The 24,463-nt window shown below is 32.5% G+C and overlaps 1 protein-coding gene across 3 annotated transcripts in view; it reads left to right on the forward strand.

Annotated features, from left to right (window-relative positions):
* The window catches only part of Ccdc171 (coiled-coil domain containing 171), a 378,035-nt gene that overhangs the window by 171,104 nt on the left and 182,468 nt on the right, over window positions 1-24,463 (forward strand). For all 3 annotated transcript variants that reach the window (XM_078047666.1, XM_078047667.1, XM_078047665.1), the window contains 2 exons: window positions 8,660-9,164; window positions 10,048-10,164. In XM_078047666.1, coding sequence (XP_077903792.1) covers window positions 8,660-9,164; window positions 10,048-10,164 — 622 coding nt within the window. The remainder of the gene's footprint in view (window positions 1-8,659; window positions 9,165-10,047; window positions 10,165-24,463) is intronic.

Raw genomic sequence — 24,463 nt, forward strand, 5'->3', positions numbered from 1 at the left:
ACTGGTTGAATTAATGTAGCCTTTTTTAAGTCCTTAGTTCAGGTAGTAAGAGTCTTCTAACTTTCTCCTTTTCCTATAAGTGTCTTGAACACATTTATTTTACTCTGGATTTGTAGGAAGCTGTAGCAATTCACTTTTGAAGTAAGGGAATCAATCTATCATCATAAATGCTAATGTCTTAGGAGAAGTTCCACTGAAGACTTTAATTTGAAGAACTTGTTACACTATAGGTTTTGATTCATGTGACTGTAAATTAAAGCCATCATTTTTATTATTCACTCAAAGGGCATTAATGTGGCATATACTCTTTATTATGCACATATTTGAATTTTCATCAAATATAATGGAATACACAGCAGCATTCATTTTGGTTTTATATTTGGTAAAGTGGTATTATAATGGATATTATAAAACTTATAAATTTTATTTCAGAAATTTTTTATAATTAATTCTATAGATCTGATCTCAAAAAACCTGCAATGGAAATAAAATAATTTCATTTTATATTACTTAATGCACTTAAAGATTATATTGATAAGAACATGAGTGGGAAAAACCCATAGTTATTTCATAGGATTGTGGATTGTAGGGATGTTTGATGTTAGAATGAACATAGCCATTAGTAGAGGCCATCTGCTGGAAAACAAATGACTGACTTGTACACTCCTGAATCTAATGTTTGGTTATTGTAAGAAATCAGTGAAAGACAGATGGTTAAATAATAAAAAAAACAATATTTGGATTTGAATTACTTTTATTTGAAAAAAAGGTAATGAAGTTACATGTAAAATTTTTGAATAAGAAAGTTTTTTAAACAGTTAAATGCTATTAGATAAATGAAACTTATAGACCTAATAACCTTTTTTTTTTTTCTTTGTATCACAGCATGTTTTTACTTAGGTCAAGTTTGCCAGCCACATGGTAGGGTAATTCTTGAATTTAAATGCAGTTGAGCCATCATGTAAATACATCTTAAGTGTCTATGCTTATTGAAACTTCTGGGCCAAATGCCACATTCCATTCCATTTACTAACTTTGCTTTTGTCATGTTAGTATTTATGTTGTCATTTTTCTATCTGAAGAAGATTAAATTACTAGAACAAGAATTTCCTTCTAGAAGTAAAGGGTTTTCACTATCAGTTAATTAAGAGTAACATGATGTAATGTTTATTGTAAACCCGTTAGCTTGACCTTTTTGTAAAATCAAATGAGTTTATAATGGAGATAAAAAAGGAAAGAAATTCAGGTTTATCATATTACATTGCATTGTATTTATGTTGTTATTGAGAGTGCATTTGGCAAGAAATCTGGCTTAGTAATTTAAAAGTTATTAGAGGTTGGAACGTTTTCCCATTTAATTGAATTCTAAAAAATATTCAGAGGTTAAAGTGGAAGTTGTTGATATTGTTGAGGTTTATTGTTCCTTACATGCTGCTTCACAGAGAGTATGCATAGTATGTACAGTTGTATGCATAGGAAATTATGATGAACTGAGTTGGTGTGAGTAAGTACCTCTAATGAAAGTTTGGAAAAATCTTGTAATTTTCACATACTTGTCTTAGACATTGTTTTTGTTAATCTGATGCTGTCAGTTGAGTTTGCATAATGTTCAATAGACTTTTCAATGCTTTCACATAACTTATTTCTTAAACCCTACAACAGCCATAGGAGATAGGTCATTTAAGCATCATTTCTATTTCACAAGTGAGGAAACTATGGTTCAGACAACTGGTAACAAGTTTGTGTAGCAAGGAAGTTCTAGGGACTGCATTAGAATGGTGATAACCAATGTTAAATGTTGAGCACATTGTTTGGCATTCAGAAATTACAAAGTGAATGTATGGACTACTTTAATACATTATCACCATCTTTAACTTCTAATCATTTTTTGTATTGCACTGTAGCACTATTTCTTTTAGAAAAATATGTTTGAATTTAAAGGAATATCTGATAATAGGTCTAATGACATTTCATTTTCTTATTCCTTTAACTCATATTTCTAAGTAACTCTTTAAAATAAATAAAAAATATATAAATATATAAATTGTAGTTGGACAGAATACTATTTATTTATTTATTTATTTATTTATTTATTTATTTATTTATAATGTGGTGTTGAGGATCAAATCCAGCACCTCCTATGTTTTAGGCCAGTGCTCTACTGCTGAGCCACAACCCCAGCTCAAAAGATTTTTTTAAAAATATTTTTTTAGTTGTAGGTAGACACAATATCTTTGTTTTATTTATTTGTTTTATATGGTGCTGAGAATGGAACCCAGTGCAAGGCAAGCACTCTACCATTGAGCCACAACTCCATGCCTCCAAGTGATTATTGATTAACTAATAATTAAACATGATAATAATGTATGAAAAAACTAAGTAGTTCCACAGTGTTAGTCATCCACACAAATTTTTATTTCTTAGTTTTTTCCTGAGAAATTGAAATTTTAGTACAGTACCTCTACTTTAAATTATCTACCATGGTAAGAATATTAAAACAATTCTTTAATTATTGTTAATTAAAAATGTTATATGTCATCTATAGGACTTTGTGTTTCATATTTTGATACAAGCAAAAAGGTATAATACATAGTTCTTTCTTCAATAAGTGTAATATTTAGTTGCAGCGGCACATGAGCAATTATATGATATAAAGTTTACCAGAAGGCTGTGCATAATTAAATGCCAAAAGAATGCTATAAATTTAGAAGAGGAAGTTGTCAAAGTTTGAGAAGGCTTCATGGAGGAGATTTGAGCCAACCCATGTCTTCTCCAGGATCTGAAACATGGATGGGAAGACATGGGATGGATCAGAATTCAGAGATATACTGCCAACCTTCCAAGTAGTCTTAGGTAATATAACAGTCCACAAATCAAACATCTTTCCTGGACCGATACTTTTATTCTGTCTAATGATAAAGAAAACTGGTTTTCTGGGGCATGGCTTATTCAAAGGAAATTTATAATTTGTATTGTATTAGAAATAAGATTAAAAGCAGGCACATATCATTTTTAGCACATATATTTTGACCTGCTAAAATTTGCATAATAAAATTAGTGTTAAGTTAAATAATCACTACAGAGTTTGTGTATATGTGTGTGTTTGTATATGTGGGTATATACAAATAGTCACATATGTAGTGTTTATCTACATAGATGATGACTAGGTCTTATGATAATTTTATGTTTAACTTTTTGAGAAACTGCCAAACTGTCCATTTCGCATTCTCATCAGCAATGTATAAGGGTTCTGGTTTCTCTACAAGATGTTCTTTATTTTTAACAGAGAAACATTCATATCATAGGAAAAATAGGTGAATATGTGTTTGTTATATTTTTCAATATTGCCATTACATAAAAGACAAATAATTTGTACAAATAAGACATTTTAAATGAAATTCTTTGATGTTTGTGTGTCATTGCATGTCCGGATTGCAATTTGTGTCAAATTGAAGAACAAGAACTAAAAGTTGAGTAATTAAAAAAAGAATTTTACTTCTAGGGAAGTGTTTTAATTTTGGGCCCAAAGTGTCAAAAGTTTATGGAATTCTGGAAGCCAATTAGGTGTCCCTGAAAGGTGTATTTCAGGAGGTAGGGCAGGTGTTTCACTAAGGAAAGAAGCATCATTTTGGATGCACTTTGAAGAAAAGCAAGAAAAGAAAAATTAGTGAAATTATATATAGTATTTTCGATATACTAAAAAGATCTATGTAAAAGATATTCAGATATCCTATTCTTTTTTAATCTTTTTTAAGTTAAAAAATTTTCAAGATAAGAATGCTTCTTTGAGGGAGGAATTTGAGAATATTATTTTTTGATATTAAATACACTAAGGAATAGGTTATTTCAGTACTAGGAATGCTTTTGTGCCATATGAAAGTGATGTTTCTTATGTTTGCTTAAAAATATTGTCCTTTAATCTCCTTGGGTGGAGAACACTGGATTTTTTTTTTTTTAAGGCAAATTTGCTCTATAGTGGTTTCCAGCTTCACCATCAAACAGGCTTTGTTCTTCAAGAATAATTCACAGTAAATAATGCAATACCTCTGAAAGTCCCTGTGGAAAGTCACGATTAATTTAAAATAGAATTTTGACATGCTGACAAGTTCCAAATTATATTTGTAACTATCTTTTTAAATATAGTTTTCTTTTCTTTACATCGTAAAGCTTTTTTCTTTCATTAGGTATTATTCAGTGCTTATTATGGGCAAAACTGTGTGCAAAACAGTAGGATAATTTTTGAAAAAAAAATTTTTAGTTGTTGATGGACCTTAATTTTATTTATTTATATGTGGTGCTGAGAATTGAACCCAAAGCCTCACACATGCTAGGCAAGTGCTTTACCACTGAGCCATAACCCTAGCCCCTAGGGATGATTTTATAAAGAGTTATTTTATTCATTCAATATTTACTAAATACCTATAGGGTTTAGAGCATGATGACAGACTCCATAGTAAATAATTCCTGCCCTCTAGGAACTAGCAATCTATTGTATTTGAGAGAGAGAGAGAATATATATATATGAAATTTGTAAGTATCAGTGTAGAAATTAAATTTTTCAGTGATTTTTAATTTAGTTCAGCAAAAGTCAAGATCAGTTGTGAGAGAATGATGGTAGTAGAAAGTGTCATAGAATAGATAGGAGCTGAAATATTGTTAGAATTTGAACAGTACAGGGAAAAAAGAAGGGAAAGGGCCTGGGGGTGCTAGAGATCCTGTTAAATTGTGAAAAGAAGTAGTAATACTAATGTCTGGATGGTAGAAAAGCAGACTAACCTCTCCTTTTTCATCATATTGAGGATAGCAGGAAAAGGTAAAGTCTTTATGGGGAAGGCATGCGAGATGTGGCTAAAGGGGAAAACCTTGGTGAGTAAAGACATCAAGGTTGGCTAAAAGGATTAGGTAAACCCAGATGAAGGAACCTTGGGCAAATTATTTAACCTCACTAAACCTCAGTTTCATTATCTGTAAACTATCAACCTCAGAGTCTAGTTGAAAGTGACTAACTGTATATTGTGAAGGAGTTTGAGATCTGTCATGTGTTAAAATAAACTTAGTCTTTGCCATAAGGGGCCTACTTTTAGCTTTTCTTCAACAATCCATTTTATTTTGACTAATGACTTTGTATATTGTTTTGAAATATATAAAATATCATTAGCAAAACCATTCTTTCAAAGATTTTTTTGGTTCAAAAAATGTTGTTTATTGAAAACACACCTCTGCCTGAGACACAGAGGTTCAATTTTATTTCCACTTACTCAACTATTATTAGTCTGCTTCTTTTATCTTTAGGTTTTCTATAGTTTTCCTTTAATTGAACAGGTGGAACCGATTTTGGAGAGACTAAGGAATTAACCTTTGTGATTCCATTTGCTTTCCACATTCTACCTACATGCCCTGAAACTCTACTACTCCTAGAAGACTCTGTCAGTATTTCCAATTCTTACATTCATTTGCCAAGTATAGTACTGTTCCAGGATTTTTTGTCTTTTTATAGTTTTCACATAAAGTTAAATTCCTCAGCTTAGTACTTAGGTCTCTCAATTCTCTGTTATCTACCTACTTCTCAAGTTTCTATCATCCCCTTTTTTCTTCAGGCATTCTGAATTATTTGTACTTCTTTGGAACATTATCCTGTTTTCTGGCTCTTACTTTTAAATGCTTTTATTTCTTTTTTATCTAGCTACAGCCTGAGTGTTATGTTTTTTTCCTTAAAGGTTGCCTTTAAGAAAACCCTTAAGAGGGTTGTCTTCACATCTGCTTCCAAGCAATTCACCTTGCTATTGTTTCTCAGACTTTCTTCCTCCTTTAAAAAGTTCCTTCTGGAGCATTACTTACTGTGCTAGTGGCATTTGCCTGGAGCTCTGGAACATAGTTCTATTGCTAGACTACTGCTACCATAGGTTGGCCATCAGTGGAGATGTGGTTGGGGGCAAGTTATAATGCCTCTATTTCTCCATTTCTTATAGTACCACCCCTGGTGTAGCTGGATTAGGTATTAGACAAGAGTTGGAATAAGTAAAGCAATTAAGGTATAGTATAGAAACATGAAAACCATGTCTAAAATACAGTTTTCTCTCTGCTCAGGGGAAAGCATCCAAGAAGCTGAAGTGTTCAGAGAGCAACTTCTTATGTACTTCCCATACTCTTTTATCTTGAGAACTATGCCTTTAAGGAATGCTTCTGTCCACTTTCCACCTTAGGGAAACCTTATTTATTTGGATTTATTTTCCTCACCAGTATTTTTCTACAAGTTTGAAACATTTTGACTACTACCTGTTAGCATTATTGATAATAGCCTTTGACACCCAAATTTTGTGGAGTGATCAAGAGTTTTTATGGTTTGCCCTAAGTTGATCTCCTTTGAGATCTTCCTGCTAATGTCAGTTTTAGCCTTTTGTTTCTTCTAGGTTTTCAGTGGGTAACTCTGGAATCAGACACACTCATCACGTATCTCTTACAAAGTTTCACATTAAGTTTTATGTATAGTAAAGTCTAATCAAATAATACAAAGATAGTTTCCTTAATGTATCCAAAGGATTCTTTCCTAATGAAGACAGCACTTCACTTTCTCATACAGTTGTAGGGTATAATATTTATTTATCCAAATGACTACCTTATTAAAACTGAACTCCCTCAGTCTGCTTTTCAAAAGAAATAGGTCCATGGCTAAATGTGTGGCAGCTCACTGGGCAAATAAAAATCCAGTTGAAGCTGTTAAGTCATTGTAGTTTGCAAGGGTTAGATTAGATTGTTAAAGAATAGTTATTGCCTAGCTTCCTAATTAGAGGAATTGGCTTTTTTGTTGTTATTTTTATTACATACCTCATTCCCACTTGTCCTTTAATTGTCCTATCCCTCCCAAAGCCTGTCAGCATCATTTTTGTTAAGCTCCCTTTGATGATCCTCTGGCAATCCAGCATCTCTCTAACATAACATTATAACATAATAATTGACCTACTTCTCTGTTTTCCTGAACATGGAATTTAGTAATCAATAATGATTAGTGATCAGTAATGTTTATTGAATGATAAATGAGCAATAAAAGAAACTGGGATCTTTTGTCTTTTAAATTTGCTTTTGCTGGGTGCAGTGGCATATGCCTGTATTCCCAGCAGCTTGGAAGGTTGAGGCAGGAGGATCGAAAGTTCAAAGCCAGCTTCAGCAATTTAGTGAGACCCTGAGCAACTTCTCAAAAGAAAAAAAGAAAATGGACTGGGGATATGGTTCAGTGGTTAAGCACTGTGGGTTCAATCCCTGGTATGTATAAATAAAAAGTAAGTAAATAAATAAGTAAACAAACAAACAAAATTGCTCTCTACCTTAGAAATACCTTAATCATTATATGTAAGATTTCATAGAGAGCCAGTTTGTCTTCTTGTGATTAAAATACAGTTATTGGTGGCCCTGTTGAGAGTCAGTAAGTGTCCTCCTGTCTGTAACCATGAGACCACTTTGCTGACATGGCCCAGCCACCTCTATTTCCCTAGGCTGTTGTGAGGCCTTAGGGAGCTAAGCTGGGCTGAACAGTCACCGGGAGCAAGAGGCAGGCTCTTTGAGGGCGACAGTAGTCTAGCGACTGCAGGACTGAATGGGGATACCCAACACACATGGTGGTGCCCCTGCATGCGAGGTTGACTCATTCTAGCTCGCCCAACCTTAACACTCCATTTATCTTAAAGAAATTGGACATCATGTGAACATGCATGATAAGAAGAAACTGGTTACAGTTTCTACTCCTATCTGCAAACAAATGGGCCCAGAATGGTGTAAGAGACTCTTTGGTTGAATGGACATAAAAATTCTTCTTGTTAAGAACAAGTTGGGCTATGGTAACTGACCTTCATAGCTAAAGTAAACAATTATTTGGAAAGTATGAAAGGACATTTTATAATTATAGTGTGCCTTTATGCTTGTGATACTTGTGATATGGTTGTGAATGTTGATATGATTGTAAATAGTGTCAAACTCCGTTTCATTAATTATAAGGGGATTATGTCTGAAAAAAATATGGTTTTTACAGTTAAAGTTTTATTTTTTTAAAGTTAAAATTTGAATTGTAAAAACTTTAGACAAAAATGATTAGAAAGCTGCTGAGGGCCAGCTTCACAATCAGTATTTTCTCCCACAACTGGAGCTGCTCTGTATCTAGCCTTCTGTCTTGTAGAGATAAGAAAAAAGAAACTGAAATAAGAGTGCTCCGAGTCAACCCCTTCTCATCATTAAGTGGTAGACGGTCAAATGATATTTCTTGCAACACTGATTTAACCCTTTTTCATTTTGGCAAATAAATATAGGAAAGCCTCTATTGACAGCATAATTTCTGTTTTAAAGTGGGAAATAAGTTACTTAAGAATAGAAGGAAGAAATTAATGCAGAAAAAGTACACGTTCCTTTTCTAAATATATGTATTTATGTACAAATGTACAGGAAAGTCAAGTTATGTGTGGTAAGTTTATGTGTGGTACTTTTTGTAAAGCTTCTGTGTTAGAGGATTTAGAGATCAGTGTGCACATTTTGACCTATATCTTATATATTTTTTGAATATTTTAAAAGTTGAATCTTTTGAAGGGAAAGAAGTAGATTATTTTCTTTGTATAAAGAGAAATTAGTAAAATGCTCATTTGTTTCATGATCAAATATTTAACTTCTTTTCTAGAAATTTCAAGAAATTGCAGAAAAAAATATGGAAAAATTGAACCAAATTGAGAAGTCCCATGAACAGTTGGCTATTGAAAATTCACACTTCAAAAACATGTTATCAAAGACTCAAAGGGATCAATCATCCTTGCTGGCAGCCTGTGCATTGATGGCTGGGGCATTATATCCCCTTTATAGCAGATCCTGTGCTTTATCTACACAGAGAGATTTTCTCCAGGAGCAGGTCAACACCTTTGAATTGTTCAAACTGGAAATTAGAACGCTAGCCCAAGCATTGTCAACGGTAGAGGAAAAGAAGCAAGAGGAAGTGAAGATGAAGAAAAAATCATTCAAAGGATTGATACGTATATTTCGGAAAGGTGTCATTGCAATTTTGGCAGCAAACAGACTCAAGATTTTGGGCCAGTCATGTGCTTCTCTTTTTACATGGATGGAAAGTTTCAAAGAAGGTATAGGCATTTTAGTGTGCACAGGAGAGCCCAAAGACAAGCATAAATTTCCAAGTAAGATAATTTGTGTTTTTCAAATCTAAGTTGCATATAAATGAAGTAATTGGGAATGTAGTTGGCTCTTCTACAAAATCTTTAAAAATCATGTTGTGCTGGGGTTGTGGCTCAGAGGTAGACCGCTCACATAGCACTTGCGAGGCGCTGGGTTTGATCCTCTGCACGGCATAAAAATAAATAAATAAAATGAAGGTACTGTGTTCAACTACAACTAAAAAATAAATACTAAAAAAAAATCATGTAATATATCAAATCTTGAAACAGAACTGAATCCATATAGGTACATATGTGGTGTATGGATAATTGTACATTTTATCTAAATACACTTTTTGTTATAAACTGATTAAAATTTAAATTTTACACTGTCCAGCTTTATTATGTTTGAATCTTCTTTTTTTTTTTTTGCAGTAAAGGATTTGTACAGTGCTTTTTAAATTAAGACAATCTAAAACAAACTTGATTTAAAATTAATTTCCTTTACTTTCACTTTCTATGAGTTAATATAAAATGATAAGAGTTAAAAAAATTATTGAGTTGTGTGAAAATGACACAAATGTAAAATATTCTAGCTAATAGATATTTGAACGCTGGACTATTCTGAGGAAGCACTCTATATTAACTTTTTTAAAAAGTAGGCTACTAAATAATATATTACAATTAAAGAAAATTTCTTTTTGGTTTCAATTAACAGTTATCTATAAAACAGTTAATTAGGTCAATCAAATCTAACATATCTTGTAGATTTTTCTTCTGCACTAAGCAGTGTTTTGTGTGCAGTTTCATTTGTGTCTTAAATAACTGAACACTGCCATGAATTTAAAATATGGGTTTCAGTAAAACTTTTGGAGCATTTCATAATGAATATTATCTATTTTTGTAGAACATCAAAGGGAACAGTTTCGTTGTTTACAAGCGCTCAGTTGGCTTACCAGTGCTGACCTTCTTGCTGCAATAATCAGTTCTATGGCCGAGTTACAAGAAGTCATTAGTAAAACAGGTATGATTTCCTCTTTTATGTCCTTGCAAATGTACTTAAAAAGCAAATGTCCAGAAATTTTTTTGGTACAATGTCTAGTAAACTATGTAGGAAGAAATATATTGGTTTTTATCTTTCTTTTATTTAGTAACAGAGAGATTGTTAAATCCATATGTAATGCTATAATAAATTAATGTAAATTTATTTAAAAATTTTTAAAATTTATTTCTGAGTTTTAGGTGGACACGATATCTTTATTTTATTTTTATGTGGTGCTGAGGATTGAACCCAGTGTCCCATGCATGCTAGGTGAGCACTCTAACACTGCGCTACAACCCCAGCCCCAAATTAATGTAAATTTAAATGGTTAATTTTGTCTTTATTTATGGAGGAAATTAAGTGACATTTTTTGACAAATATATCTACTTCATTTTTTTCCCTTTGTGATCTGGCTTTTGATTTTTTTAGTTAAATAATACAGCAGTTTTCTTTAAATTGTTTTGGCCTTTATTCTTTTCTACTTCTGTAAATTTAAGAAGCTTGAATAGTAATTGAGCCAGTAGAAAAATTTTCTATCTCATTTGGTGAGTTTTTAATTTTGTCTAATTTATTTTAGAGAGAGTTATTTGGAATAGTATGTGCCTTTCTTCCAGGTATAGAACCAATAATCAGTGATTCCCAAAGGTCTAAAATTCAAGTTTATTTTTTCATGACTCAGATTTTATGATATGTTTGTATGAAAGGTTTGATGAAAACTAGTTTCTCTGTGATGGAGGTAATGTTGACATACAATTATGGGTTAAGCTGTGTCATTGGACTAATTAAGATAATTTCAGATTCATTAGTAGTAAAAAATAATGTAATCTTGTTTAAGACTTTTCTGCTTAATGAAATGTGTAAGCATCAACTAAATGACAATGTGGGGTATAATTTAATTCTTGAGACAATACTATGTAAATATGAATTATTCATTGTGATTTTAAGGGACAGGGATGTAATTCAGTGGTAGAGCTCTTGCTTAGCATGTGCAAGTCCTTGGATTCAATCCTAATACTTGAAAAAAATAAAATAAAAAATGAGGATTCTGGAGCTGGACTGCTGGATAGGGATCCTGGTTCTGGCACTCATTGTGATTTCAAGTATCTGAAACTAGGTTCTTCTAGTAGGAAACTTATGACTCACAGATTATTTTTAAGTGTGGCCATTGATGTTGGTAAGCCATGTGCACATTTAATGTATTGTCAAAACCTTAAAATACTGGGTTTGGGGTCTGAAATAAATATCTAAATTATTTTAAGAATTTATATATTGTATTACAAGTTCAAGGCAAAACACTAGCATTTTTTCATTTTTAGTTGTAGATGGACACAATACCTTTTATTTATTTTTATGTGGTTTTGAGGATCAAACCCAGTGCCTTACACATGCTAGGCAAGTGCTCTACCATTGAGCCTCAACTCTAGCCCAACACTAGCATTCTTGAAAGGACTTAATAGTTTGGGGTTTAGCTTAATAACCAAATGGTTTGTATTAGCTATATTTTTATACATATGTAGATACTCAAAAGCAGATTGTTTTTTAAAACTATAATCTTCTTTATATTATTAATTTACTTGATGTATTTTTTTTCTTTTTACTCTTCTATATATACTTTAGGAGATAAATGAAAAATATGTGAATTGTTTAGTCCCTCTAGAAAATATACAAATGATTATGAAACAAAAATGACAACTTATTCGTAACTTCAGGCAGAATATAATTAAGGTTGGGATAGGAAGTGCAGGCTTTAAATGTTGTAAGAATCTGTATGAGGTGCAGCTTAGTGTGGGTTATGAGTCTAGGGGGGGTCTTCAGAAAGAAACAAGTGATTTAGCTGGGTCTGATCAGACTGGAAATTCATGCTTAGCAGGCTTAGGTTATAGATAATGAATAACAAAGGATATTTTTATAATATCCCTATTGGAGTGGGGAGTATATCATTAGCTCATTATCAGATTGTAGAGGTTTTTATAAAATTAGGCAGTAATTCCTCCTGAATACATTCCAAAAATGGTTCCTTGAAATATTTTTACAGTTAAAGATCTTGGTACCGTAATTATTAAGCCCAATATGTATAGGTAAGACCTATCAAGTAGAAGATAGAGTAAGAATGGTGTCTTTAAGTCTTTAAGTGCTTGCCTGCCTACAGGAACAGAGATGCTTTGTAGTTGTGCCTCTAATGGCTTGAGGATATAGCAAGTTCAGGGAAACTTATTTTTAGGAAAGATTTTAAAATGTTTGTTGGCTAAGAAGCACTACTTAAGGGGAAAAGTGATTGTCACTCAGAGGGAAGGAATAATTGATGATAGTATCAGAGTCCTAAGGAATACTGGAAAGAACATGGTCTGGACAGGTATTATCTGAGTATTATTGAACCAGTACAAATACTATCAGTGTGGACCTTACTTGACCATTTGGGATTATAGAATAATTGGTCAAACATGATGAAGGACTTATATATTTTCCAGGTCATTAGTTTTCATTTTTAAGTATATTCTAGCAGTAGAAATTTCAGATATTTTAGTAGAAAGGATGGGAACATATTTTTAGACAGTTTAAGATAAATGAATGGTTATCAGTAGGTAATGAGAGTAATTAATGTAAGTAAAGCCATAATAGCTTATATAATTATGTTATTTACAACATAAGTGTATGAATAACCTAACTAGGTAAAAATTATTGAGAGAGTAAAGAGCATTAGCTTTTAACAAATATTTGATTTTATATCCTTTTCTGGTAATTAGCAGTTGTGTGAAATCGGGCAAGTTTTTTAAACTTACTAGGTTTCAGATTTTTTACTTGTAAATGAAGATAGGGTCTTCTTCCTGGATGTTTAGTGAAATAATGCTTATTGAACATGTTGTACAGTACCTAGCATATAGTGGTTACTGAAACAATATTGCTCCTGTACTAACAATTGCACCATGAAAATAGCGTATTTCATTAATGGACACCCATATGCACACAGACACATTTATACAGATTTAGGCTATTAATTTTCTATCCTAAAATTGTTCTAGAGCTTTATAGGGAGGCAATTCTTTAGGGGTAAGCAGGAATTTTTCTGACCTTGGATATTGGTTTGGATGCTAGCTTATGTGACCTTGGACAAGTGTTTTAAAATTATATGTTCCTCAATTTCTTTATCTGTAAAACAGGAGTATCAACTATCTAATAAAGTCATTTGGAAGACTGAATTAATTTGTATAGAGCTTTGAATAGTCTTTGTTTATCAGTATGCTTACTTTGTTTAGTTAAAATGTTGGTCATGGGCTGGGGTTTTAGCTCAGCGGTAGAGCTCTTGCCTTGTACATGCAAGAGCCTGAGTTCAATCCTCAGCACCACATAAAAATAAATAAGTGAAGTAAAGATATTGTGTTTAACTATAACTTAAAAATAAATATTAAAAAAGTATTTAAAATGTTGGTCATTATTAATACATCAACTAAATGATAACAAAGAATTTTCATAAAATTTTGGAGTAAATCGAGTGAAAATACATTGGTTATCTTAAAATGTCAAGACATTTTACATATTACACATAGCTCTAACTTTTTAAAAAAATCTTTGTTGTGAATTAACTCTATAAAGATTAAAAAGAAATTCCTTCCTCTGAATAGAGTGACATTGTATGTTTGGGGAGGTGTCTTAATTAATAAAGAAGATATCTTTGTCTTCTTTATTAATTAATAGAAGATTCCATTTAAAATAGCTTAATCAAGTAGTTTTTTTTTCCAATTTAAGTAATAGGCAGTCTAGAGGTATGTAGGAATCTAGACTGTCTTTCCTCTCTGTAAACCTTAGCATTTTCATATTTTTACCTCCTAATTTTAAGCTGTCTGCCCTACTTTCAGGCATCAGGATTGTGTTTGGGCAGGAAGGAAAAAGGTAAAGGTAAAATGCAAACACATTCATAGATTATTGGTAGGAGTGACAGTGATGCAGCTACTTTGAAAAACAGTCTGGCAGTTTCTTAAAATGTTCAATAAGGACTTATTGTGTGAGCTAACAGTTCCATTCCTCGTATATATCCAAGAGAAATGAAGACATATACCCACACAAAAACTTGAGCACAAATGTTTATAGCAGCAATATGCTTAATAGTTTAAAAAACAAAAATAAACCAAATGTTCCTGAACTGATGAATGGACAGATATCCAAATGATGAAATTTTATTAGGCCATAAAAAGGAATGAAGTTAGTGGTATGTGCTACAATATGGATGAGCCTTGGAAGCATTAATCCAAAAGAAAGAAGCTAGTCACAATAGATTGTACATTGAATGATTCCATTTGTTTTGAAATGTCCAGAATATACAAATTTAAAACCAGAAAGTAAATTAGTGGTTGTCTAAGACTAGGAAGGCAGCATGGGAAGTAACAGCTAATGGAGATGGAAGTTTTTGGGGCAATGTTATAAAATTGATTGTAGTATGATGATTGCATAACTCTGTAAATGTACTAAAACCATCGATTTGTACACTTTAGATGGATAAATTGAATCGAGAGTTAATTATATTTCAAGAAAGTTGTTAAAAATATGAAGGCAGGTGGTTGTTGAGTTTATCTTTATGTATCTAAAAGGCAAAAGCCTTCCCTAAAGTTTACCAAGTAGGATTTTGTTTCTTTGACCTGAACTGGGTTACATAGTTATTCCTAGATGCTAGCTATAAATTAGCAGAAGAAAAGGAAAAGTTTTGTGTTTGGGTCATATTCGTTAATCAACAATGTCTGCAATAGAGAGGATTTATGTTTTTAAAAAGCAAACCTTGCCTATTATCTCCATATTTACTACCTTCTCCACATTATTAGAGAAAGCTGGTTAATTCTGAGAACTTGAAAAAAATCACCGAAGAATGACATAACAAAATTTTTTATCATTCAAATCACTCAGAAATAGTTACTGATAACATATATTTTCCTATGTGTTCTTTCAGTCTGTCTTTCCTTCTTTCTTCATTTTGTTCCTCTTTCCCCTTCTCCTTTTAAATCACTTAAAATGTCAGGACTACATGTTGATAAACATCACTGTGGCTTTTTATTTTTTTAGCCTCAGGAAAATTGTGGTATATGTATGGCAATACCAAGTAGTAGCTTTTTAAGTATGCTAAATAATAACTGAAAAATAAAAACATAAATAACTGCATTGCTTCTTGTATAATCTTTATTCTAAGATTAAAATAATTAATAATATTAATTCAGCAAGTAATTCTTTTTAAAAATTAGTTCTTATCCTTTCACAAGTAGTAGAGTAGTCCTTTATAGCCATGAAAGCATTTTTCTTAATTAGCTAAAGCTGAAAAAATAGGTGCTCATTTATTTAGTGTGAATTCTGAATTATATGCATACTATTTGCTAGGAAAAGAAATTTAAACATGTTGGCTACAGTATAATACTGATTAGAAACTTAGTCTTTAAAGTTGAATCTGAGCTCCATTTCTTACTATTTTCCTGACACTGGCGAATTACTTAATTCTTTAAAACCTCAATATCCCCATTTGTACAATTTGGCTAATAAAAGTTCCTAGTTATAAGTATAACCTGCTTAGCCAAGTCCTTTGTATATGTAAATGTCCTATAAATTTCCACTGTTTTAATCTCTTTCTTGTGCTTGAGTTTCTTTGGAACTAGGATATTACTTTTCACCTTTTCATGAAAGTAGAAGTTCTATAATGGTAGCTTGAATTCATTGCTCAGAAAGTGCTAAAGGTGGTTGCCTCTGTTAGCTTCTTAAACTTTGATGATGTATTTATAGGCAGTGGGCAAAGACCCCAGTTTCCATGTTGCCACTGTAAATACTGGACAGGTGGCAACCTTCTTGCTTTCATTATAGTGTTTGCCCACTTGAGATAAATTACCTCTTCTAGGTATCCAAATGGTGTGCCTGCAAGAGATCATTTACCTCAAACAGGGGAGAATGTTACTTCCACAGAAGGGCTGAGACATCAATCATTATGGGAATAAAGAACCCTTTGAATAGCTGAACTTTTTCATATGAGTGGTCTAAACTAAAATTTTAAAGATAGAAACAAATGTGCAGATTTGTTTTGAAATATCTCTGAACAAGAGTAGATGGATATAAGTAGAATATTAATACATTTTTTTACTCATTTCCTTTACAATTGAATCCTAATTATATAGAAGATAAATGACCCAAATGTACCCTTGCAAGTACTACTCAGAACTTTCTTTCATTGCATACTTCAGCTTTTTAGAGGTCATAGCTACTCATTCAAGCTAACTCAGAAGTCTGTGTTGTGTTCAGTATAAGAATGACATTTCATAATCAGGAGGTTCAAAGCAGTAAGAAAGAATTTTGTATTAATAGGCAATTACTGGTAAATATTTAAAAGCTTTAAGGCTTTATTGAAACGTAAAAAATAATAAAAATATCCTTGCTACTTACTAGCATGGTCCATGTTACAACATCATCTATGTCATCTGGGAATGTGTTACAAATGCATAATTTCAGGTCCCCACTTCAGACTTACTTACTCAATATGAATCTGCATTTTAGCAAAATCCTTAGGTGATTTTTATGTACAATGCAGTTTGAGGAGAAGTGACTTAGAGAATTTCATTATTTACTTAACTACCCTCATATCTGAAATATAAATAAGCACAATCTGACCAGTTATTATTTTTGCTGTTGAGCTATGATTCTCCATATTGAAGAGCCATATTTAATTTACTAAATTAAAAAAATTATGATCTTTTATTATGACTTTTGAGTTTTTGTATTTATTCAGACATTTCATTGTAAAACATTTCAAACATATAGAGAAGCTGAAAGAATTTCATAATGAACAAATTTTGTTTTTTAAATTAAATTTGTTGCCTATCATAATTTTTTTTGTATGATGACCTTTTTTTATTTTTAATTTATTTTTATGTGGTGCTGAGGATCGAACCCAGGGCCTCATGTGTGCATGGCAAGTGCTCTATCACTGAGCCACAACCCCAGCCACCTATCATAATTTAAAAATAATTTTTTTTTTTTTTAGTTATAAGTGGACACAGTATCGTTGTTTTATTTATTTATTTTATATGGTGCTAAGGATCGAACCCACTGCCTCAGGCATGCAAGGAAAGTGTTCAATTACCGAGCTACAACCCCAGCCTCCTACCTATCATAATTTTAAAGAATGATTTTTAAGTGGATAATTTATCCTTGAAATTGCTTCTATTTTAAGTTTCATTGTCACATCTTTTTTTTTTGAGAGAGAGAGAGAGAGAGAGAGAGAGAGAGAGAGAATCTTTTTTTTAATAGATGAACACAACACAATGCCTTTATTTTTTTTATGTGGTGCTGAGAATCAAACCCTAGTCCCGCCCGTGCGAGGTGAGCGCTCTACCGCTGAGCCACAATCCCAGCTCCTCATTGTCACATCTTTTATAGAATATATTTATTAATGCAGTTACAAAATAATGTACAAAACCAAAATGTATTGTAGTTTCTGGGTATCTTCAAAGAGCCTGAAACCAATTTTTAGAAAGGTTAAGTTGAATATTCAGATGCTATCTAACAAAGCAACATAGTTATCTTTTCAGGTTTTAATAAAAGAAAGAAAGAAAGAAAGAATTTCCCTTCAAATCTATACCAAAATATTACATAAATATTTAGGAAAAAAATTTGCTACTGCCTTTTTCCAGAAAGAAAAATATGGCAGCTTATAATACTTGTAAAGCATGACTATATAATATTCATTAAAATTTAAGAAAAAAAGTTGGAAACAAATTCAAGCCAGGAATGACACTGAAAAAGTCAAGTGTGATGGCTTATAAACATGTGATCAAATTTGGGTCTGAGGATTCAGTTGTCAATGATTTTTTTTTGTTGTTGTTGCAGTTTTGTGGATTGAACTCAGGGGCTCCACTGAGCTATAGCCCCAGCAATTGTTTACTTATTTATTTATTAGCAGCATCTTGTTGAATTGCTGAGGCTGTTCTTGAACTTGCAATCCTCCTGTGGCAGCCTTCTGAGTTGCTGGGATTATAGGCCTGTACCACAGCACCCAGACTGCAGTTCTTAATTAAAAAGGGATATTATGATAGAATGAACCTCATTCTCAATAATAGACAAAGGACTTTCTGTCTTTTCTTTTTAAATCAGATATATTGGGGATATAATTTACATGCAGTGAAACATACTCATTTAGTTATAAAATTGGATGAATTTTAAACATGTATATGTTACAGTGTGTGTAAGAAAATATATAGAATATTTTCTTCACCTGTTTTACAATCAGTTACCCATTACACCTAACTGGTGTTTTTCTCTTACTTCAGTTTTGATTACACAAGAACTTCTTAATTTTTATAAAATTGGAGTTATACCTGCAAAGGAGTTTAACCAAACTGCACTGGTCAAGGGAACAGTCCTACTGCACTTCTTTTACTTTAGTTATTGCACTTTCTGGGGTTTTCAGAAACACATCACTTCAGTCCAGCTGGCTACAAGTTGGGGATTCATATAGGCTTCATCAGGTTAGATAATATGCTAGAATAATGCATAGAACTTAGGAAACTTATATTTTATATCATAGTCTTACTATAGCAAAAGGGAACAAATAAAAAAAAACAGTCCAAAGAAGAGATGCTTGGGTAAAGACTGGGAGGGCTCCAATTATGAGTTTTCTATTGTTGACTGAAAGAGTTGCTGTGATATATGATAATACATATGAAGTTATTATCAAACCAGAAAGCTCTTTGGTGCTTCAGTGTCCAGAAATTTTTAAATGAAGCTTCATTATGTAGTGATAATCGATTAGATCATGGGTTGCATTGTTGAAATTCACCTTCAACTCCCTTCTCCTTTCTGAAGGTTGAGTTGATATATGGTTCAAGTACCCAACCTTCTAGTCATATGATTGGTCTTTCTGGAATGACCAGCTCCTATCCTATGTTGTCGCATTAGCATAAACTATTACATGTCCAGCATTAGTCATCTCACTAGTTTACACTATTTGGTGTGGCCTTTGAGACACCTTCCATGAATAATAAAGACATCCCAAATGCTCCAGAAATTCCAAGGTTTTAGAAATTACCTCCCAGGAGCTGAGAAAAGGTCCACGTTTTTCTAGGTAAAGCCAAATTCCTTACTACACATCCAGTATGTGTTCTTTAATGTCGAATTCTTTGCTTAGTGTGTTTGTGAGATTCATCTATGTTCCCTGTGACTGTAGTTTCTTTTTGTTCAAAATTGAGTAGTATTTCATCCTATGGCTATACCAAAACTTATTTACCCTTTACTTATTGATGGACATTAGAGTTGTATCTCCTTTCATATTTATTTGCTTATACTTATTTTGCTTGTATAAAACAAAAATAGGAAGGGAATTGATGTTGAAATGATGTTGTTTTTCCAATAGTAATAGTTATCTATTGTTGCTTAAATAAGTAGATAAAGATGCATTATTTTAAAAGAACTTGAGTACTTAATTATCAAAAATATTTTTAGATCAATTATGTATGCAACTAATAACAGCTTTATCACATAGCTCTTCTCACAGTGACAGAAAATGAAAATATTTTCAATTTTAACTTATATACATTTTTAAATTATAGAAAATTATGATAGGTATAAGGTCTGTATTACAATAAGTAATTTATGTGACAGAAAATGGGTAGAATTATGAAATTTTGGAGAAGACAAATGAGATAAAATTTCTGATTGTTTAAGAACTTATTTTTAAAAAATGGATGATGATAAGGGAAAAATCTTCAAAATATTTAGATTCTCTATATTTAGAGGAGGGATATATGACTTAAAAAAATACCAACATTTACAACATACCATAAATAATATGCTTTACAACTAGTTAAACATATGATAAGAATTTTTAGATGTCAAAGATATATGAGGGCTTACATATTAGATTTGGGGTAACAAATTTCCATAGTCTTTGCTTAAAATAACACAGATTTATTCTTAGAGTTCTGGTGATCACAAGATTGAAGTAAGTCTTATTGGACTAAAAGGAAGGTGTTGGCAGGGCTGCGTTCTTTTGTGAGGCTGTGGGGATGAGCCTGTTTGCTTTTCTAGCACCTAAAGGCGATCTGCATTCTTTAGCTTGTTTGTGGCCCTTAGTCCCATCTTATTGAGCAGCATAGCATCAGATCTTTCTCTGACTCCAACCTCTTCTGCTTTCCTTTTCTGCCTTAAAGAACTCTGATGATTACATTGGGTCTATTGTCATAATAAGGAAGAATCTCCTACTTTAACAGCAGATTAGCAACCTTCATTCTGTCTCACCATCATAGCATTTTCATAGGTTCTAGGGATTAGGATGTAGACCTCTTTGGAGAGGCCATTCTTCTACCTATTATAATATTCATAGCTTTAAAAAATGGTGTATGTTAGAGAACAAGTTTGAAGACCACTGACTGACTTGTTCTTGCTTTGGCATTTGACATTGTTGATCACTTCTTCTTCTGGATTCCGTGATGTCATGCCTGTTTCTCCCTCTTCCATTCATATACTGTTCTTCATGGACTCTTCTTGAGCCTGTCCTTCCAACATGTGTGTATCCTATGATTCTTTCTTTAGCTATCCTTTTTAATCCTTGTATTCCATAGAGGATCCATGTATAACTAGTGCTTTATTTACCATCTGTAAACTGATAACTCCCATATCTTATCTTTAACCCAGCTCTCCGCCTTAAACTTAAAGCCTGTGTACCTAGTTGACTATGGACATCCTAAAAAGACCTCAAATTCAGCTTGTTCAAAATTTTACTCTGCACATACCATGATTTTGTCATTTTTAGTGCTGCGTAATACTTCATTGTGTATAAATGCCACATTTCCAGGGAAACGGATGGCATTAGAGCAGATTATGCTAAGTGAAGCTAGCCAATCCCTAAAAAAAAAAAAAGGCCAAATGTCTTCTTTGATATAAGGAGAGCAACTAAGAACAGAGCAGGGAGGAAGAGCATGAGGAAAAGATTAACATTAAACAGGGACGAGAGGTGGGAGGGAAAGCAAGAGTGAAGGGAAATTACATGGAAATTGAAGGAGACCCTCATTGTTATACAAAATTACATATAATAGGTTGTGAGGGGAAAGGGAAAAAAACAAGGGAGAGAATTGAATTACAGCAAATGGGTATATAGAGAGAAGATGGGAGGGGAGGAGAGGGGGGATTGTAGAGGATAGGAAAGGTAGCAGAATACAACAGTCACTAATATGGGATTATGTAAAAATGTGGATGTGCAACTGATGTGATTCTGCTATCTTTATTTGGGGTAAAAATGGGAGTTCATAACCCACTTGAATCAAATGTATGAAATATGATATGTTAAGAGCTTTGTAATGTTTTGAACAACCAATAAAAATAATAAAAAAATTTTACTCCTCTTTTTAATTCTAAAACTTCCCCTTGAAAATGCTTTTTGTAATTGGCATGACCATCCACTAAATAGTACCAAAAATAAAAACTTAAGAGTTGCTATAACTTATATTCTTACTCTTACTCTCTGTATTTTACATTTCTATTGGTCTACTTTCTGTTTCAGTCCTTTTGCTTTTGTCTTACCTCTATGTTTTTTTCTGTGTGTGCGTGTGTGTATGTGTGTGTTATTTAGCCTACTAATAGGCATCCACTCTTAGATGCAACTTCCTTTTATTCCTTCCTTCACTCTTCTCTCTGTTTCTGCAAAGAAGTAATTTGGAGCATTATAAAGCATTGAAGAATATGAAGAAGCTAATTTAAATTTCATTTTAGTTTCCCTATTTAAGAAGATGATTATGGGGCTGGGGATGTGGCTCAAGCGGTAGCGCACTCGCCTGGCATGCGTGCGGCCCGGGTTCGATCCTCAGCACCACATACCAACAAAGATGTTGTGTCCGCTGAGAACTAAAAAATAAATATTAAAAATTCTCTCTCTCTCTCTCTCTCTCTCTCTCTCTCTCTCTCTCCCCTCTCTCACTCTCTCTTTAAAAAAAAGATGATTAATATTTAATATTTATATCAAGTTGTTTTATGTGTACTTTAATACAAAGGAATATACACAATTTTTAATTGCTTCTCTCACACTTTTAAATGACTACAGTTACATCTCATTAGGTTTGGTAAGGGTTGAATTAGTTAATGCATTTAAGCAGTGCCATGGTCTGTTGCTTATCTTTGTCTTCAGTATCAGTAATATTCCCTGTTCCTTACTGTATGAATTAACTGTCCAGCTAGGTATATAAGACCCATGATGTGATTCTCATGTTTCTACAGTCTCACTTATCAGTACTCTCAATAATAAACCCACAACTCTGCCAAAATGAACTGCTCATTTTTCTAGATGTGAGATACCCTATATGTCTCCAAACATGGAACAAACTTTTTTCCTGCTACTAAACTTGAAGAGGAAATTATTATAAGGATTATCATATTGGAAATATTAAAACATCATAGTTTCTATCTTTAAAAGCAACTTCGTAGAAGATGAAGAAGTTTTGCTCACATTGTGTTGCTCACATTGATCTTCGGTAAAATCTGAGAGCATGATACTGTATTTGTAGTTCTTTGACTAAACTAGCCCAGGTATGTCGTTTTCTTTTTATTAAATTTGACATAGAGGCAGAGGCTCAGAAATATGGACCTATGATTGGGTAGTTATATTCCTTAGACAAGGTGTTTCCCAACTGGAGGGGTTCATAGAACCCTTCTCAAAGGAGTCCATGGATGGAATTCAGGAAGGGAAGGACAGTCTGTGGACTCTTGGATGGAAAAAAAATTGTATCTTATTTTCCAAAACACTAACTCAACTTTGGCATGTCCTTCAATTGTGAATGGTGATGACAGACCATGATAGTATTGTCAACAGTGATATTACTCATAGAAACCACAGATATTTTATATCATACAACAATTTCAGCTCAGTGTTTAAATTCACCTTTATTAATCAGCATGAGACCTACCACATACACCGCAAGTTATTATTATGTTCTCATATACAGATGAATGCTGGTGCAGTATAGTGAGCCAAGTTAAAGGACAAATCTGCACCTAGTAGTTGTTCAACTGTCAAAGGAAGGTTATATGTTTTTTTTCTGTCTGTTGCTTTCTAGCATTCCATAAAAACATGATTCTCTGTTATTTTTCTTGAAAGAGCAACCTATAGGCACCTGGAAATAATTCGGAACTAATTTAAAAGAGTTACTGTAATTACCTTTACCTTTATAGTATCAAATTTGAACCATATATTCACAATCTTTTTTTTCCATTACAAATTGTATTGAATATTTTCACGTAGGCAAAGATGAATTCATAGACTTTAGGATAAAAAACTTAAGTAAATAGGTTTTGAATTTAAAAGTATTGGAGAATTTTGTTATTTTTTGAGAGAAGCTTACAACTTTATAAAGTGAACTGTGGAAGTTTTAATTATATTTGTAGTAGTATGTGAGTGTAAATCAGGATTTTTGTCATTTTTCAATATTAAAAAATGAGAAATTATCTGATGTCCAACATGATGTATATGATGCCTATGGAAGACCACTCCATAGGTTTAGCATTCTTAGTTTATCTAAGCAACAACAATCACTGTGCTATGTCTTTTAAAAATCAACCATTATATATTTATATATATTTATATTTATCTTTTATATATTATCTTATATTTAAAGGATTAATAATCAAATATAAAATATTTTGATAGCCATATTTTAGTAACATTTGTTTCATTTGAATTCCACATATTTTGATTCATGGCTTTAGAATGATTATTTTGAGAAGGGAAGGCTAGATTCTACTAGAGTATGAGAGGTGCCCACAGCTCAGAAATGATTAAGACCTCTGCTTTCTTTATTACCCCAAATATTAGTTGTTAAGGTATGATTTTGGATGGCCCTATTTAAATACTTATACCTATAAATTGTCTGATAGAAACAATAACTATTGAGTCTTTAAAAAATTTTTTTTAGTTGTAGATGGACACAATAGCTTTATTTTATTTATTTTTATGTGGTACTATGGATGGAACTCAGAAGTGCTAGGCAAGCACTGTACCACTGAGCTACAACCCCAGCCCCAATTACTGAGTCTTAATCAGTGTTATGGGTCCCCTGTCCCCATTGCTCAACACAGTGTCTTTCCATATGTATGAGATACTCAATAGTTACCTGTTTAATGAATTAATGAAGAAGGCACTACATAGTGCTTTACTTAATTTTAATTTAACTCATTATTATTATTTTTTGGTGGTACTGGGGAATTAACCCAGGACACTCTACCACTGAATTATAATTCTAACACTTTTTATTTTGAGACAAGGTCTTGCTAAGTTGTC

The sequence above is a fragment of the Ictidomys tridecemlineatus genome, chromosome 4 (assembly GCF_052094955.1).
Source record: "Ictidomys tridecemlineatus isolate mIctTri1 chromosome 4, mIctTri1.hap1, whole genome shotgun sequence".
Taxonomy (NCBI): domain Eukaryota; kingdom Metazoa; phylum Chordata; class Mammalia; order Rodentia; family Sciuridae; genus Ictidomys; species Ictidomys tridecemlineatus.